This window comes from Seriola dumerili, unplaced genomic scaffold (genome assembly GCF_002260705.1).
Source record: "Seriola dumerili isolate Sdu_G_001 unplaced genomic scaffold, Sdu_1.0 BDQW01000088.1, whole genome shotgun sequence".
Taxonomy (NCBI): Eukaryota; Metazoa; Chordata; class Actinopteri; order Carangiformes; family Carangidae; genus Seriola; species Seriola dumerili.
Window position 1 is genome coordinate 5,368,109 of NW_019174343.1, and position 18,563 is coordinate 5,386,671.

At 41.0% G+C, this 18,563-nt stretch overlaps 1 protein-coding gene across 2 annotated transcripts in view; it reads left to right on the forward strand.

Moving 5' to 3' along the window:
* Positions 1 to 18,563, forward strand: part of LOC111221723 (band 4.1-like protein 1) — an 86,217-nt gene that overhangs the window by 35,555 nt on the left and 32,099 nt on the right. For both annotated transcript variants that reach the window (XM_022745244.1, XM_022745245.1), the window contains exons 2-3: positions 10,801 to 10,940; positions 12,905 to 13,072. In XM_022745244.1, the coding sequence (XP_022600965.1) occupies positions 10,902 to 10,940; positions 12,905 to 13,072 (207 nt within the window). In that variant the 5' untranslated portion in view covers positions 10,801 to 10,901. The remainder of the gene's footprint in view (positions 1 to 10,800; positions 10,941 to 12,904; positions 13,073 to 18,563) is intronic.

Genomic DNA, 18,563 nt, shown 5'->3' on the forward strand with positions numbered 1-18,563 from the left:
TGAAAGATAACTGAGGCTCCTAGCTTGTGTTGTTCTCTCTGGATTTATTCCCAGAGACGACGACAGCTCTTTCTAATGAACTCTGTTGCAAGGACATGCACTTGGAAAAGGCAGTTGAGCATGACCATTAGCATAATATTATGCATATGCAGGTTGACACAAGGTCTCACTGTCACTTTCTTGTGCTGGATAGACACGCCACTGACATCTTTACTACTAGAAGTACATACATTGATTGACCTTGAAGACATCAAAAGGGTTCATGAAGAAAACATCACAAAAGTTGAGAGTATATTTTTGTCACTGCAAATTGACCTAAATGGAGCTTTCATTTAAAGTAAAGTACATTTTAAAGGAATCCTGTGTGCACATCCACTAAAAACGAAAGTTAATCTGAGCCTTGCACCAGCCAGGCTAACACTGTAAGAAACAAAGCGGGTATTGTGTCAGTGCTTACAACAGGGTCATGAGGCAAGACTTGCAACCTCCCAGTTGGAAGGGATAGATTTCACAACAGACTCAGGCAGCTGTTACTTATAGACTGGAGAGATGCAAATTATAAGGACATGAAAGAACAAATGACTATACTGTATGCATGATTACTGTATGTATAATTTTAATAAATGTTCCTGACATGGATTATGTAACATTAATGGTTTCATCTGTCAGTTAAAGTTTCTCTACAGACATGTTTTAAACTATTTATAAATACTCTGCTATGATTAATATTTTGTTTCACATGATTTCCCCACATAAAAAGTAAATAAGTAAATAAATAAATGGAGCTGGAAGCTCATCTACACTTACTTCTTCATTGAGAAATCTGGATCCCAGACTCAGGAGTTTGTTGTGACCAAAACGGGCAACTAGCAGATGTATCAGAACTGTTAGCATAGTTAGCATCTTTTATTTGTATATTTGTATATTGTTTGTTAGCTTGTAACTGGCAGTGGCTGACACAGTATTAGTGGTTGTGCTAATGCTAAGTCTCTCTCTTTGTACTGACAAGTTTTTAGGTTTATTAAGCCCCTCCCTCTGTCACCATAAATTGAAAGGATTGGTTCCTTAGGCTTGTGACGTATGAAACCCTGGCTGTTTAAACCAGTTGTTATGAGACTGTCATTGGTTCACTGCAGTTCAAGGAGGAAATATTCATCCATGGCGTTGACTGCTTATTTCACTCATGATATGTCTTGTATTATATAAAAAACACCATATGAACATGTTAACAAGGTTAAACACTTGGTGGTGGTCATTTGTCATTCAGACACACAGTAGATGTTGATTACATGAGAGGAGGTGTGTTGCAAAGTAATGATATCAAGGAAGTAGAGTGTTCTCAGTTGTATCACGCACATTAAAGCTGCACTCATCAAAATTTCTAGCGCTATGGAGCTTTTTAGTGCCTCTCCATTCATTGTTTTGGTTCACTCTCACAGCTCTCATCAGATTTATATCTAACAAGCAGGAGGTTTTCAGTGAAAAACACTATGTAAACTAGCTGCCTAAACAGAGACAGACAAAGTTAGCGATTAGTTGCTGAATGTAGTGCAGCATTTAGCAGCTAATGTTTCCTATTTCCTGATTTAGAAACAGAAACATAACTCCAAATGAATGATAATTTTGCTACATGTCTGCTGGATATGTAAATAGTTAGCTAACATATTGGCTATATAATTCATTGTCAGTACTGTACAGCTGCGTTGCCCCCAAGGATCAATCAGTTCAGGTTTAATGTAAAGGCCAAAGGAGAATAAGCTTAAATACACACATAGAGAGATATTCAGTGCCTTATTCAATGTAATCAATGTAGCACTTAACATATTTATGTTGTGTTGAAAGTGTTTTACTACATCCCAGTTAAGAGTGCTGCTGTGATATTTACATTAAAGTAAATCATACCTTATTCAGACTTGAACACAAGCTGTCAAACTGTCATCACGTCAAGGTGCAGGTATGAAAGGGGCTTAAATTGCGGGGCTTATGTTGTCAGGAAACGCTCCTGCAATGATTGTCTGCTTTCAAAGTGATTGCATGGCAGTTGATTTATTTCTGCATAAAAAATAAACATAATAACAAGGTACAGTAAACAGTGCAAAACAGCACAGGTGAGAGAAGAAAAACTGAAGGCTTACAGTTGAAACAAAAGTCAATACATTGTAATAAATGTGTATTTTACACATAAGAACAAAAAGAAAAATAAATTGATACAGACGTAATGCAGAAAGTTAAATCAAAGGGAAACTGAGAGTGTGTTGTGTGGGAAGATGTGTGTGTATGTGTGTGTTTGTGTATCTCTTCAAAGGGAAACAAAAAAATGAGGGTGAGACTGTGTGTGCTGTGCTGAGGCAAAATTTCAAGCAGTTTGGGTCATCCGACGCGTTCTGTTTGAGAGATGTGGATTTATTGACAGCGTGACTTGAGCTGCAGCAGAGACGAGCTCGTCTTTAGCTAATGGAGAACAAATAGCATCTTGTCTGGGACTCTGGTGAGTTGCAGGCTGCTCCGGTATCTTGTGTTATTGGTATTAACATGTGGACTGAAAAGAGACTATATGCTTTAAAGTGAAAAGGGACTTGAACTGATGTATAAACAGTATATTCAAGGAGTCTTCCTGTTGGCAGTCGCTAGGTTAAAAAACTATAATACTGTCAACATTTTAACAGTGCTTATCTTTGTGATCAAATTACCCTTAACTTTACACTAAACCGCAAAAACGCTTGCAAGTACAGTTTCATCCAGGTGTTAAAATGACTGACAACATTATTCAAACCGCACAGACCTGTTTATTTGTCTTTTGTCATCAGGACTTTAACAAAAGCCAAAAAAAGCTGTAATTGTAGTTTTTAGCTACAGGAAATAATTTTGCTGCACAGAGATTATAGTGGTGGAGAATCTGGTTTGAGAAGTGCAACCATTGTGACAGTCTCTCATTATCTGTAGCTGAGCGGAGGCTTCTTACCAAGACAATTACACATTGGCCTTCGCGACAACACTTTTTGACAGGAGCAGATAAAACAGGAGGCACATGGGAGGCTTGCATCTGAAAGTGTTTAATTTATATCTAACATATTGTATGCATTTAATGAGTTCCAAGCAACTGTGCAAACAGCGCAATATATTTTCAAATTATTTCCATTTGTTGGAGAGAATTTGAGCCTTTGCCATGAAATAATAATTATGCAGACATAAAGTGGGCGGTGAGAAGAAACAGAAACGGCTGGAAGACTTGTTTTGGAAGCGACTTTGATAATTGTAGCCTGAACTCTCACAGGAGACAAAAGGGAACATCTCAAGAAGAAGCAATTGAATGGTAATGCCTTTAAGTACAATAGATGTGTGTGTGTCATGTTTATGCTGCTTACAATTTAGCACAGTTTTTACATTGTGCTTACAGGGCCGACAAGCTTTGTCTTGCCACCATGTGTCTCCCTGCCCTCGAGCTCAAACCGCCCATGTGGTCCCACACCCATGTCCTTGTTTCCCCGGCTCTGTAAACCCCCGTTAGCATTGCTCTCAAACGGCTATGTTTCGCTTTAGATACGCTGCTTTTGCTCATTTATCACAGTATCAGCTATGAGAGAGAGAGTGGCGGTGGAGGAATGGGGAAAAAACTTTGAATTTGTCCCTGCGGCGTCTGGCACCTTCAGGGACAGATCTGTGAGTGGTGAGGCATCCCTCCTGGTGCATGCACCAGTGGTCTCCGGCACAGCATGAGAAAGGTCAGCTTCTATTAGATCCACTGTGACAGAACGATGTCTCTGCAGCAATTTATACCAAGCCTGCTGCTGGCTCGTGGTAATTCTGCTCTCTACAGTATCCACAACTGTCTGTGTGTGTGTGTCTCCGTCTGTGTGTGTGCCTGTGTGTGTGTGTGTGTGTGTGTGTCATCTGAGAGCAAGCACCTTTAATTTAGCAAAGTGCCAAACTTTGTGCTGCTTTGCGTTCCAGTCTGCTGAGAGCGAGGTGAGCATGTGTTATTACAGCAGCCGTGTGGAGAAAATGTGGTCCTCTGTAGTCTGTTTTTCCTCTGGCGGGCGATTCCAGACGTACTGCAGGAATGTGAAGCTTGAAGAGTCACGCAGTTGTTGTCGCTATACTTTACTTTAGCCTCAGTCTTTCCACTCGGGCCTCATCTGTCATCATCCATTAGTCGCAGCTCACCCAGGAAACTTTGCTAAATAATGAGTGGACACTCCAGCTATGAGAGGTGTTAAGGCTGCAGCATCATCTCAGGAAGAGAATACAGCTAGAGAGGAAAAACTTACTGCATCTCTGCCTGAGTGGCTCCCATCACTGTTACACTAGTTGCCAGTGTGTATGACAGGTTGTGCGTTTATGTGGTGGTGTTGGTGAATGAGAGCAATGTCCTTGAGCCTTCCATCCTTCTTTCTGAGTGATTGTGTGAACTCTCACTGACATGCCGCAGTGTGCTTTGGTTCAGTCGGGCCGAGACATGCCAGACAGAAGTGCTGCTGCTTTCTAGAAGAGAAAGAGTTGTTGACAACATGATGAGGTGTTCGAGCTTTACTACCCGGTACAATAGCAGATGACCGAGGGACCTTAGAATGTGGACGAAAGCTCCAGCGTCACATTTTAGAGTTGGAATACACATGAGGCCAATATGATAGAGTGAGTGGGAGGAGATGCTGGTTAAGTATTTTTCCCACTGACAAACTCCATTTGTGATCTCCTGACTAGCACCACCATTAGGTTGAGATTTATGGTTTTGAGTGAAATCTTTACACAACTATTGGATGGATTTACTTCAGTAGAGATATTCATGTCAGAATGAATAGTTGGCCTTCAATAATCACTTTGATGATCCACCTCACTTTCATCCAGCACCATTGTTTTATTCATTAGATTTTAACTGCAGTACTTTGGTTTTTTACTAGATACTTGCAAAACTCCCCAGCTGAGTATGATAGCAAATTAGCAACATGTTAGCATGCTAACATGGTAAACTAATATTGCCTTGTATCTCGGCAGTAGCAGCAGCTAGCGGCTAGCAAACATGCACGACTCTTTGCTGCTGCATTCGGAGGTTATGCTGATTTTACTTATTTCACTATCTGAGTTCCATGAATGACATGGACACTCTTCGCCAGCAGAGAACAGACAGAAATGGTCTGTGAGCAACATTAGCTTCAAAGACTCATTATCTGGTCATTTAATATCATTTATGATACTGCCTGCTATAATAATTATTTCATATTTCTAACTATTTCCTCCAGCTGTTTGATGAGATTACTCATGGTGGATGGCGGATAGTAGCAGTCTGTGGTCTACAAGCTGGCAGGGTCGCAAGTAGGTGCAACATTGATGCAGCCAGGCAGCAGCAGCAGTGGTAGCTTAAAATAATTCGCTCCACCTTGATCTGCTAACATGAATCTGACCTTAAAGTGGAAGGTCAACACCTGAATATTGGCCGTAGTAAAAGCACATGTGAAGTGCACTTGTGACTCTCTTTCAAAAGGAAACACGATGAAGCGATTTCAGTCATGGGTGACAGCTGTAGCTGTGGACCTGTATGTTCATTCATGTGACTGTGTTGCAACTGTACTGTACAACTACTTCTATAGCTTCATCTACTTGTTTGAAAAACACTGTGTAATAGTCATTTATGATGAATATGTAGTAATGCAAATAAGGGGATGCATTGCAGCTATTGTATTGAGTCTTTCTCTTTTGCCAGTGCAGTGCTCTTTGTGATTACTCGGCTGCATTGTGCGCTCAATGCATGCTAATGGATAAATGTGATTAAGACCACGGAGCAGAGGCATGGACTGTTCAATGGGATTAGAGTTGTGTATTGGCCAAACAGTGATGACTGTGCGCTGTGAGGGCTTAGATGCGGAGCAGGTTATGTTTGCTAGCAGCAGCAGGCTGCATCTCTTTGCTATCAGTCCCTGTGTGCAACTCCACACCGCTAACTGGAGGGGAGGCTGCTTGACATTTCCTCTGAGCAGCGATGCCACATCAGCTTATTTCCTCCTTCTTGTCGTTTCTTATCTTTTCCGTTTATCCTTGATCCCTGTGTCTTTCTGGCTGCCTCATATTTTTGGCCTCTCATCTTCCCTCCTTGCTCGGCTCTCGTCTCTCAGTTTCTCTGTCACTCCTCCGAGGGGAGAGAGAGAGAGACGATGGAGTGTGAAAAAAAAGAAAAAAAGAATACTCTATGCTGTTACCATGGCAACTGCATCTCGGAGCTGAGCCAGTACTCTTCCACAGACATGCGTGCTCCCTCTCTCATTCTCCCTCTGCTTGCCTTACTTAGATTAAAGCTTACCTCTGATGAGAATGAAGAGGAAGAGACAGGAGGAACAAGGGACAACGCTACGCTTGTTATGGAAGAGTAGCGTTTCATAACCCTCCAAGGAAACATTGTGCTTTTCTCTGTGATGAATTATTATTACTGATGGCAGATATCAAAGACAGACATTGTCAGTGAACAGCACACTGTGTACAACAAAGGAAACATGCAGTGTATTCTGCTCTTTAAGGTGCTTTCTTCTCCTCTGCAGAGGTCTCGGTCGCTGGGCTGACACAGGCGATTGTGGGTAATGGTCTGTTACAGGAAATTAATGCATTTGCAGAGCTCTGCTGCCTCGCTCTATAACATCAATCTGTGTTAATTTGGCAATTAATCTGATGTAATGAGAAGATGTCTCAATAAGGGACCACATTTACCACAAACCAACTTTGGATTATGTAATTTGTATTCTCATTTGTGCTCTGGTGTGCGCGTGTCCTCGAAGGGCTTTTTGTCATAATTGGCTGACATGTATCAAAGTCTTTTACGATCAGATCAGAGCAGCAGTAACTATCGATTTAGGTATGGTCGGAAAATGTGTCATGGTTGGTGTGCTCGTTAATGTGTTCAAAACAGAAGTGAAAAATATCCAAGCTGGGGGAACAGAAACGTTAGATCGGAGCTGTTTTCAGGTCATTTCTTGCTGTGAACGCAGCACATCTGAGACTGATGAATGCATTGTGTCATGTAGCCCAGATGGATGTGAATTGAGGAGTGAGCTGGCGGGGCGTGGGGGTGGGCGTCAGCTTCTGTTGACTTGGACAGAATGAGAAAGTGCGCACCTGTAAGGCACACATGGGAGACACTCGTTATTTTCAGCTTGACTGATTCGGACTGGGAGGCGAACGTGATAACAGAGAGGACACGGTGGCGCTGAATGCTCGCTTCCTCCGCCATTAGAAACGCGAAATCCGGATGGAGTTTTTCCTCTCCAATTAGAGAGTTTACTTGGCAGTCATACCCACAGTTCAGCCAGTGAGGGAAAATTGATTTAGCATTTTATTGCTTAGTGCCCAGCTGCATCAGACAGCGAGGGGGAAATGAGGCCCTGAGCAGACATACCACTCCACGCTTCACTTTTGTCCCCATGGAGAGGAATTCATTTCTGTCGTATCACTGTGATTGTAAGTAATGGGACAATTGTGATAGCACAGCAGAGGAAGAGAAGGAGGAGGAGGAGTGAACTGTGAGGAGGGGTGGGTTTCATACTCCTTTAACCACGTGCAATATGTCAAGACCTTACTGGGCTGGGAGTCGGAGGAGGGTTGTGTCTCCTCTGAACCAGAGTGAACCGGTTGTGTTCTTGCCTCCGTTGTTCAGCCATGATCGCCTACAGCCCCCAGGTGCATTATGTTGATGTAATTTGCTGCAGAGAGACTTCCAGGGTCATAAAGAGACTGGATTATATACAAGGTCCCGAGGGAATTCTATAATACACAGGCATTATTCTGATATGCTGTGGTGAGCAGATCCCACTGAGGATATGTTCACACATTACGTGCTTTGTCTTACTTTTATAAAAGGTCAAGGAAGAACACGTTCCAGGGTCAGGCGCGTCTTTTTCTTCTGGTGGTCATGAAAAAAAATCAACCCTGGGTAACAAAAATATCTATCCTCAGGCTTTAAAGGGCTGGTTGATGGGCAGCTTCTTTTTCCTCCTCTCTTGGATAAGTGGCCAAAAATGGACGATATAATCTCAACGGGTGGAGTTTAACAGCAGGAAGTTTTCACAGTATCGTTGACAGCAGTTGTCGGGTTCTTGTGTCTTCAGACTCACAGAGCAAAAGGCTTGTTTTTTTTTTTTTTTCTTTAATTCACCACTTTGCTCTGACATTCAACTAATCTTACAGCGAGAGGCCTATTGTGTGGGAGAGCTGTCGGGTAGATGACAATGTGGTGCACACAATTTGATTTTCATTTTTGCATCATGCACATAAAAGTGCCACAGCCCATGTGGGTTTATAAGACATCAAGATATACAGCTGCAGCGCTGACACAAGACTTGTCAGAGGAGAACATAAATTATTACACAAAAATCTACAGTGTGAACAAAATATTTCTCCTGTGTTGGGTTTCCTGAGTTCTACAAACAATCTCTGACATAGAAAGGTTCCCTTCCTAAAACAACTGTCTTTCATAATAACAAACGCAACAACAAAAACCTACCTGTTCCTATTGCTAGTAGAAACATAATAGTGCACATAAAGGCCTTTACATTATTTGACAAACATGCATATATATATATATATATATATATATATACATTATAAGGAATTGTTTGACATTTAAGGAAATACACTTTTTGCTAAGGAGTTAGATCACAATATTGATACTACTTTAATATCAGTAAATATAAAGCTAAAGCCAGGAAACGGTTAGCTTAGCTTAGCATGAAGACTGGAAACAGGGGGTATCAGCTATAGCCTGGCATCGACCAAAATACCTCTAAAGCCTCAGTTATCCGTCCTTGTGGATGGGCACCCGTACACCCTGCATACACCCTCTCACTCAGACCCTAGCAGACACCCGTATGCTTGTGGATGCTGAAAGAGTAACACTAGCTTAAAGCGCACTAGTTAACACTCCAGGATTTCCAGGAAGTACCTGCTCCCAGCCAAGAAATAGACTTAGATTAAATTAAATTATAGGACAATTTAATTATAGCATTATTTAAATTAGGATAATTACAGGATCAGCTACTTGGTAATAGATAAAGTACTTTAAATTAGCTTCACTTGTACCAGCTACCAGGAACATTAAAGTGATAATCAAACATTAATGTGTCAATAAGTCCCATTAAATATTATATATATTCTTCTGAAACAGCCCATTCTGCATTATGAGTAGTTTTACTTAAAGGAATTAAAGTATATTTTGATGTAATGTACTTATGAATGCAGGACTTTACTTTTCAGAAGTGAAAGATCTGAGTATTTCTTCCACCACATATTTGCTGCCATATATGAGAGTCGTACTGATCTTCTCGTCTAGTAAATGCGAACAAGCATATTTCCCAACTATTCCTGAACTATTACTTTAACAACTATAGCATTTCTCCTCAGTAGTCCAGGGAAGTCTTTGTTAAAAGTGCTAAAAAGTTTCCTCAGATATCTTTAATTTCCTTCTTGCGAGCCTCTGTTTGGACATGCTTACAGTACACACCTCTCTAAACTGACAAAACTGTCTGCTTTCCTCTCTCCCTTCAGCTGTTGTTATTGTTCTATCCACCCACACCTACAGTGTATACTGAAGGTAACAAGTATCAGCTGATTTCCAGGACAATGTAGAAATTGGCAAAGTGAAGTAAAAGCAGATGAAGCACCTGCTCTACACTATAAACATCTTATGCTACGATGTTCTACAGTACATGATATCCATCCAGGCAGTGACGTAGTCCATTGCACCACGGATTGATACAGACCGGAGCATTACAAACACACCCGCTCGAGGATGAGTGATGGGACTTAGTGATAAGTTTTTTTGGTCGAACACCTTAATGATTACAGGAATGCAGTAACAGCCATGAGCGCTGATGGTAGAGCTCATGGCCTCATTCACTAATTCATTTTTTTTGGGTAATCATCATCTTAGTGCCAGAGCTGGTCTCGCTTAAATAGATGATCATTATCCGGCTAAGTGAGGGATTTATAATTAAAGTAAATGTCCTTGACGGCAAGGTGAATTATGTGTGTGGAAACTGTGTGAGTTATATCAAGAAGCTGAAGCGTTCAACATTTGTAAAGGAGGCGATCCTGGCGTTGGTGCTCTTATTGTTTTGGGGTGAGTGCGTTTCATGTTCTGCATTTTGTTTTTCACATGCAGGCTCCAGGTGCAGCTCCTGCGATCAGCTGGGCTCTTTTTGGAGAAAGCCTGTGTTAATGCGTTTGACATGGTATTTTGAGGCGAAGGTTCAATTGAGCAGCAGGCAACTGTGGCGTTGAGGTGACCAAATGGTCACCGGTTCAATTCCCTGGACAGGCAGGGAAAATAAATGTGGGAGGGGGGAAGAGAACGAAGAGCTAAGAAAATGTGTGTGTGTGTGTGTGCTTACTGCTCTTAATGTGTATGTGTGTGTTCACTGCTCATGGATGGTTTAAATGCTAATTTCTGTGCATGTAAAATAGGCTGGGGCATTATCCAAAATGTAATATGTCGATAATATTGAATATCAGGGTGGGGGCAATATGATATAATTATATTATTGTACTGTATGTTTCAGGTATAAGTGATGCTGCCACTAAACAGCAGTTCAAATGAAATGATCTCGGTCTCGGCAGTAGGGCAGACGGAGCAAAACTGCAAAAAATGATAATAAAAATAATGATAAAAAATTTGATATTATGATAAATATTGCATATGGTGGGACTATCGCTATTTTCGATACTATCGAATATTGGCCCAAGCCTAATGTAAAACACTTTCTCTCTCTTCTAATCAGCTGAAACATTTCAAATAATCTTTGCTGTGTTCTTGTCTCCTCTCAGGTTGGTGTTACTTTGTTGAATCGACAGAGGCAAGGCCCCCGAGTCAGAGGTGAAGAGAGCGAGACAGGAGTCCTCCTAGACAACAGGGGGCAGCAGCAGGCATGCAGGACTCCGCCTCAGACAGCAAGATGGCCAAACAGGTCAGCGTGGTCCTGAATGGGCTGATGGATTACACGGCTGTGACACTGTCATACTCTATACTACAACTCACTACAGTAGTTGTCTCCAGGACCATATTTTTCCATTACTACACACACACACACACACACACACACAGATACACACACAAATTGAAGACAATATCAGCCTCGTTCTCACGGCTGGAATATATTGAAGTCGCTGCTGTTGTGTCACATGTGTAAATGCTCGCAGCAGCTTACTCACTTTGGAGACGTAAACATGGATCAGCTGTTTGATAGCCACAGGTATTTAATGAACTCAGGGGGAAAGACTCCAAACTACAAAGAAAACGTTTTAGCAAAACCCAGATTTCTTTCAATGGCACAACGGACATTATGGGTGAGCCTCGTGGATCTAACCTGTCACAGACTCTTGATCGTCTCAATCACATTAAAAGTTGTGTGTTCATTGACATTTCAATTTTGTAATACATGTGAAATGGTAGAGCAGAATAAATGAGGCAAAATTCAACACACGCAAAAGATGCTTTGTCATTGTGGAGAGGTCTCTCTGTGTGCACTAGTGTCAACTAAAGCCATGCAAACACAGCTTTTGCTCTCTCTGTAGCATTTATGGATCAGTGCTGAAATGTGGAAAAACATTTCCTGGGTGTAAACAAAACCTATTTCACATTTAACCATATTTTTTCATGAATGAGTGGCTTTGAGGCCTCTACTTATCTGGCGTGATATTTGCTCAGGAAGTGTGAGACTGTGAGACGGAGCCTGACGGCAGGTGTGTCCCACCAAAAGTGTGAGAACTGGCAACCCTGAAAATGTAAACAGGAAGTCACTGTAGCATCACACGCACCAAAAATAACAGTTTAAGGGGGGCAACATGTTATATTAAGAGTAAGTGAAAACGCTTTGTAAATATAATATTTACATGAACATTGAGAAATATGTGTTAATAATATTGCAGTATAACATGTTATTCTAATTGACACTATTTAGTCATTTAATCTGACTAACAAGATGTTTTGCAATTTATTATTTATTTATTGTATCTGTGAAATGTCATTTAAAACCTTTTCACAGTTTACATTATTACTAAACAGCATTTTATTAAGGTTATTAAGAGTCATGTCGGATATGTCGGCCATATTCCATATTACTCTTTCCTCTTCAGTCTAAAGGAGTCACAGCTTCGTCAGTTGGTTCTGTCAGCGAGCTTCAGTTAGACCTAGAAGTTATTGAATGTAAGTGATTAGTAGCAACTAAGAACTGAGCTTGTAATATCAGTCCAAGTCAGAAGAATAGGGTTGATTTGTTTATATCGCCTTCTTTAAAACAGGCCTTTGGGTCTTGTAGATAATGAGGATGACAACAGAGAGTGTCGACGTTCCACAAGCCTTTGTAACTCAGTACAATCTCTCATTCAGCATTTCTTTCACTGGTCTTTCACAAAAAATGTTGCATGTTCCAGGGATTTACTTTCCATATCCAAAGACAAGGCACCAGCTACTACAGCAGCTACAAGAAACAATGTTAAACAATTATTTTGTGAGCACAGAAAAGGCTCTGAGCCTCTCTTCTGATTGGCTGACTGTTTTCTGAGTAATCTAATAAAGATATAGCAGATGTCAGGTAAACACTCAGAGAAACCAAATCCCGCAAGGTTTGGATGGTGGGTCCAGGTTTGGGGCATAGAGTTTGTGAATACAGGCTGTGTGCATTTCTCTGTGGACTGAGGCTTTGATACTTTCACAGTATTAATATAGAACGTAGACCTGATCTATAATTAATTAATAAAACAACACATGGACATCTACCTTTATACTATATGAGACCTTTAAATGATAGAAATTAAACTAAACTTAATCTCAAGGCACTCTCCTGATCCTGGCACTTAGAAGTATTTTAAGTATTTCAAACATTCTTGCTATTGAAATCCATAACTGTGTCTTTTTTTTATATTTGTATAGGAACTGAACTCCAAGCATCTGGACGAACACAGGGAAACAGATGAAATGTCTGAGAAGACGTCGCCAAACAAGAACCTCAAATCCCCCCAGAAAGGCTCCAAACGACTCAAAACTGCCCCCTTCAAAGTGACCCTGCTGGACTCCTCAGAGTTTGAAGGAGAAATTGAGGTAAGCATAGTGGATAAACAACATTTGTGGGAACACATTTTCTTTTTTAGAATTAACCTTAACATGCTTTAAACAAGCAGTTGAAAAGCAACAGTCCTTTTTCCTTTTTTTCCTTTGTTATTATTTTCCTTTGTGGGCAGTTGTGTGTGTTGTATAGTGCTGCACAGAGCGGATAAAACGGGCAAAGAGGATAAAAGAGAGGGCACCATGCCGAGAGCGCACCAGGAGGGCGAAGCCAAAGCCAAAGAAATGTTACACATTTCTGTAATACACACACAGGCACAAAAAAAAAAAAAATTGTGCAGTATGAAAGTCTTCATTCCACACAAGATATCTGTTGTCATTACTCCAGCAGTGTGAAATAGGACATTCCCCACTCGCTGGGAAAGGAAAGGAAAGGAAACTGAGGGCATGCAGAAGAGAGGACAGAGGAGATAGATATAAGTCTATTGCTTTAGATAAACACATGGGAAGAAGTCTGGGGCTTTGATGACCAGCAGCAGCGTATACCTCTGGTGGAATAAGTCTATCTTCTCCTTCAAAAATACCTTTGGCAGGATTGTGGCTGAAGGAATTCATAACCAATTACTCGACTGCGGAGAATATGCAGCAATATTTTAAGCTACTTTGATTCCTCTCACTGAGAATTTACATGCCCAAATCCAGGACGTGACACAGAGGCTCCATTCATTCCGTACCTGAGATGAGATCTGTCCGGGCCCGTTGGTGTCACCCAGTCAGTGTCACAGTGCAGTACTCTGCCTCTACATTTCTCTGACATGACTGTCTGTCTGATCCAGCATGGGAGAGGAGACTGGGTATTGAACCTTCAAAAGTGCCAGTGGAAATGTTTTTGTAGCATTAAGTATCTAAAATAACACGACAAAATAAGCTACTGCCTCTCAAAATGAGCCGTGTTAGCGTTTTCTGAATTGGCGCCCTTATCAGAAAATACTGCGATATTGTTTGTCTGTGCCTTCCAAAACCATTACGAGTGACAATTACAAGAATGATTAATGTTTCATATGAATACAATATGACTCGTTTGCCACCTTACTGTTAATGTTTGATTACTGCTTGGTTATGGTTAGGGAAAGAGGAAAAGAAACCAGCATGGATGTGAACAGCAACTTTCTGGTGTCAGAGAGTCGGAGATGGAGGCTTTGTGCGCTCCCACTCATCAAGTCGCACCTCCCGCCTAAAAACCTTTGCAGTGTCACAGCATCATGCTTCTTCAACCTGTGCTTCTTAGACAGCTTTCATATCTGCAGGGCCATAAGAGGTCACATGCTGGCAAAAGGTTAAAAAAAAAAAAAAAAAGTAGGTTGTTTTAAAGCAATAGTTTGATTTTCTAGAATCTTTCAGGCTTCAAACAAACGAGCTATAACGTGTTAATTAGTGAGTTTTAAAGGTGCAGATAGACTGATTGTGTTCAACTGCCCCCCCCCCCCCCCCCCCCCCGTTTCCACTGCTTGTGCTGGCTGTGGCTTCATATACTTCATACAAACATGAGAGTGGTATTGATTTTCTTATGTAACTCTTGGCAAGAAAGCAAATAAGTGCATTTGCTAAAATGGAAAAATACTCTTTTGAATTCAAATCAGTGTGCACCAGAATTTTGACAAGTAGCACTAAATGCTGGCTGAGATTCTCTGATCAGATATTTCCAGATCTTAATCAGGAATTTATAAAACAATCTCACCACAAAGTTCATATCGTAGCAGATCAAGGTTGTCATGAATTATAAATGCTGAAAGTTCAGTTTTTTTCTGTGTGATTTAAAGGCTTCTGAAAAGTTGAGATCCAAAGTTTGAATTTGACTTTGGAAACATTTGGGAAGAAAAAAACGTTTTGGACAATTTTTTTTTATTTAAAAGGGCGTCCCAGTGATTTAGCACTTACATTAAAACAGGGGACTCTAAAATGAATTATCAAAATCCATGAAGCGGAGGCTGAGATGTCCCGACTTTCAGTCTCTTGCATGGATCAAACTGCAGAAACACTGAATCCTACATTTGCAGTAATTTAACTCCAAAATTGTCCAAAGTTCCCACAGACTTTCATTTGATTTCACAACCTAGTCGGAGATAAGATAATGATAATACACGGGCACCTTCACAGGTTTTGGAGAGCTCCTCCAGAGCAGAATACATAATACAACTGTTTTGAGAACTGTTCATTGATCTTCATGAGTGCCCACACTGAAATATTAAAGAGTTTGGTATATGTTTTTAAATGAAAAATCTTCAAGTATCAAAAAAGTATTGTTTTTGTAATGAAACTGACACTATTGTTTGGGCATTCATATGAAAAATAAAAAAATGATACTGAGCCCTGGCGATTGGTCACAGGAAGTGTCTTAAGTCCAATAAAAGCCCCCAGCACAGGCCGCTAAGTGGATGTTAGGAAATCTATAGCTATTACATGGTTGCAAGCCAGGTGCAGCCAAGGAGAAAATAGAAGAGCAATGTTATCACGAGGCCATCCCTTAGGATACTTATGCCCAGGTGCATGAAACTTTGTGTGTGTGTGATCAGGGCCGGAAACAGTACTGCAAAATTTTACTCAAGTAAAAGTAAAATGACTTGTGTCACAATGTACTCAGATAAAAGTACAAAGTAAGTCTTTAGGCTTTATACAGGTGTATATGCACAGCTATTTCAATACATATATGCCGTTCCAGCTGAGAACTGCACTGAAATTAACTCATAAATCACAATCCGGCAGTTTGCAGCCTGTGCATACAACAGATTATTACAAATATACACTCAGTTGGCAGTTTATTAGGTACATCTAGCTTAAACAAATTCAGTCTAAACTGTCCTGCAATAAATCCTCCTTCATGAAGGTTATAATGTTCAGTTTTTATTTCAGATTGTTTTACCATACGATCATTTTGGAGGATGTAGTGTGTGTTGCTGCTGAGCTGTATTACATTATACAGAGAGCTGTTTCTGTTATTAAGCCTTTACAAAATGATAGAAACACCTGAATACCTGGTGTCCACAGACTTAAGTAGCAGTATTAAGCTACATAAATCAAATAGATGCTGCTACTTGTAGAATTAACAGCAGAAAAAGCAGAGATCTGTAAACAATGTAAACTCCAGAGCGGCTGTAGCCAACAGAGACAGACAAATCACTATGTTGCTAGGCAACACAGTAGCTGTTGATGCTGTAGAGTGAGTTTCAGCAATCAGTCAACAGTTGCACACACCTGTTTGAATGTCACTCTGAGTCTTGTGCACCTTGAAGTCAGCCACAATCTGCTTTAACTTCTCTGCTCGTTCATTCTCACTGTAAAATATAACCAGCCCGCTCAGCCTCTCTGGTCTCACTGCTGTCCTCCACGTTTGCTGCTGTCACATCGGGGAGCATCAGAGATACACCTCACTGACAGTGGAAGTGAACGCAGAGGTCATAGCTGAAGGATCCACTGTCAGCATTTAGCATTTAGCATTCAGCCAGACCCAGCATGCACCTGTTGGTCACGCAACACGGCAGGTGTGTTTGATTTGGGACACTTGCCGTGGTCGCCAGATGGTGCATTAAATCATCAGAGGAAGCTGATGATTTAATGCACCTGCTGCAGCTGCTGATTTGACTCTTTTCATTGGTTGCGTTCTCACATGGTTAATCATAACTTCATCATGTGACTTGTTTTTACTCTGTAACGAATTCTACTTTAGATGTAGTGACGTAAAAATAAATAAATAAATAAATAAATAAAAAATAAAAAGAACGACTTTGTTCCATTAACAAGAGTTAATGTAACTCGTTACTTCTGCTCCTGTTTGTGGTGTTGTTGGATTCAGGGTGCTTCGTATGTGCGAGTGTGTGTGAGGTAAGAATAACAGGAAAGCTACCTCTCTCTCAGCACTGTAAAAACATCCTGAAGGACCATTGGGCCTTTTCCACACCACATCAATAGTTTGCATTATGGTTATAGAAGCTTTTGTGTCGTAAGTGCTCTTTCTGAATACGTGTCCTCGAAGCACTGCCAGTCATTGCCAGAGAAGGATTTACAAAACAGTCTCTTTTCAGCCCATGTCTTTTTTTTTTTTCTTGAACTAGTTCTAGTATGGTGAGAGCCTCAGACCTCCAGGTCATGGATAGGCCTGCTCCTGCTTCCTGTCTGTAATTGCTGGGGTTGAATTTCATGCCTGCCATATCCGAGCCTCGCTCGTGCCTTCAGGAGCTGGTAATAACAGCGCTGCAAGAAGACAGGCCACACTTTGGGAGTGCTCTCCCCGGAGGAGGTGCTGCATTCATGGGTTAATTAAGTCTCTTGTCATGGATGCATGGCTTAGCGTCCCTGTGGTCCTCGGGCGGGAGGGGAGGCACCACGCCTTTACTCACTTCTCTCACCCAGCCTCCCCCTCTGCTCACTAGGGTGCTATCTGCCTGACTATGCATGGTCAAGCCTGGCTGGGTCGATGTGCAGAACAGAGCTATTTTGGGTGGAATTGAGTGCTTCTTGCTGGTTAGCTGTCTTTTTACACAGGATTCTGTCGTGGAGTTTCCCAAGTGTATTCAGGTGCCAATGCTGAGATCATTATTGTATGGTTAGATATTTAATTGTTCCAGAGCAGAGAGCAAATAGGCCGGATCACCTCAGTCATGAAATATTAAGACATGCTGATTTGTTTATTTAATTTTGCTGGCTGCAGATGATGTCATGAAGTACGCTCTTCCTTTACAATGTAGCTGACTGACAGGAAGAGCTTATAATAATAATACATTTATTCATATAGCACTTCACAAAGTTGCAAAGTGCGTCACAGAAAAATAAACCCTTAGTCACAAGCCTTAACCTTGGGGTTACCAGAGGGCCTTCTTCCACAGATCTCAATTCTTGGTTGGGCACATACCATGTCAGTAAATCTGCGATGTAATTTGGGGCAAGGCCATTTAAAGTCTTAAAAGTCATGAATAAAATGTTCAAATCAATCTGAAATTTAACTGAGATCCAATGTAGGGAGGGAAGCGCCGGAGTAAAACAATTGTACCCCTTATAAATGCTCTCCGAGTGTTGCTCCGCCATCTTTTCACACACAATAAGGCAAAGGTGAAACAATTCTTTAGTCAATATTAGAAACAACATAGCAGAGGGATAATACTGCATCTGTTTCCCTGGCAACTGCTTGCTCCATCTCCCTGTCACCTCACCTAGAGGCTCCAGGAGAGGAGGAACTATGAGTATAGTACTCTGTGTGTGGTTCGGTGTTCGGTCTCAATATTAACATACTTCTTCCTTGTTCAATATTTAACAGTGGCATATGAGCTCATGCATGAATTGATGTTGTGTCAATATTTCATACACTGACAATGCCCATTTTCTGGGCTTGAATCGAACAAAATTGGCTCCTAGTGCAAGTCAGTGTGTCCAGCCACCAGACGTCTTTGAATAAGATTGAAAAGATTTCGGTAGGAGTAATTAATTAAGAGTAATTAATCCAATTACAAGGCAATTAATAATCAATATTAGGGAA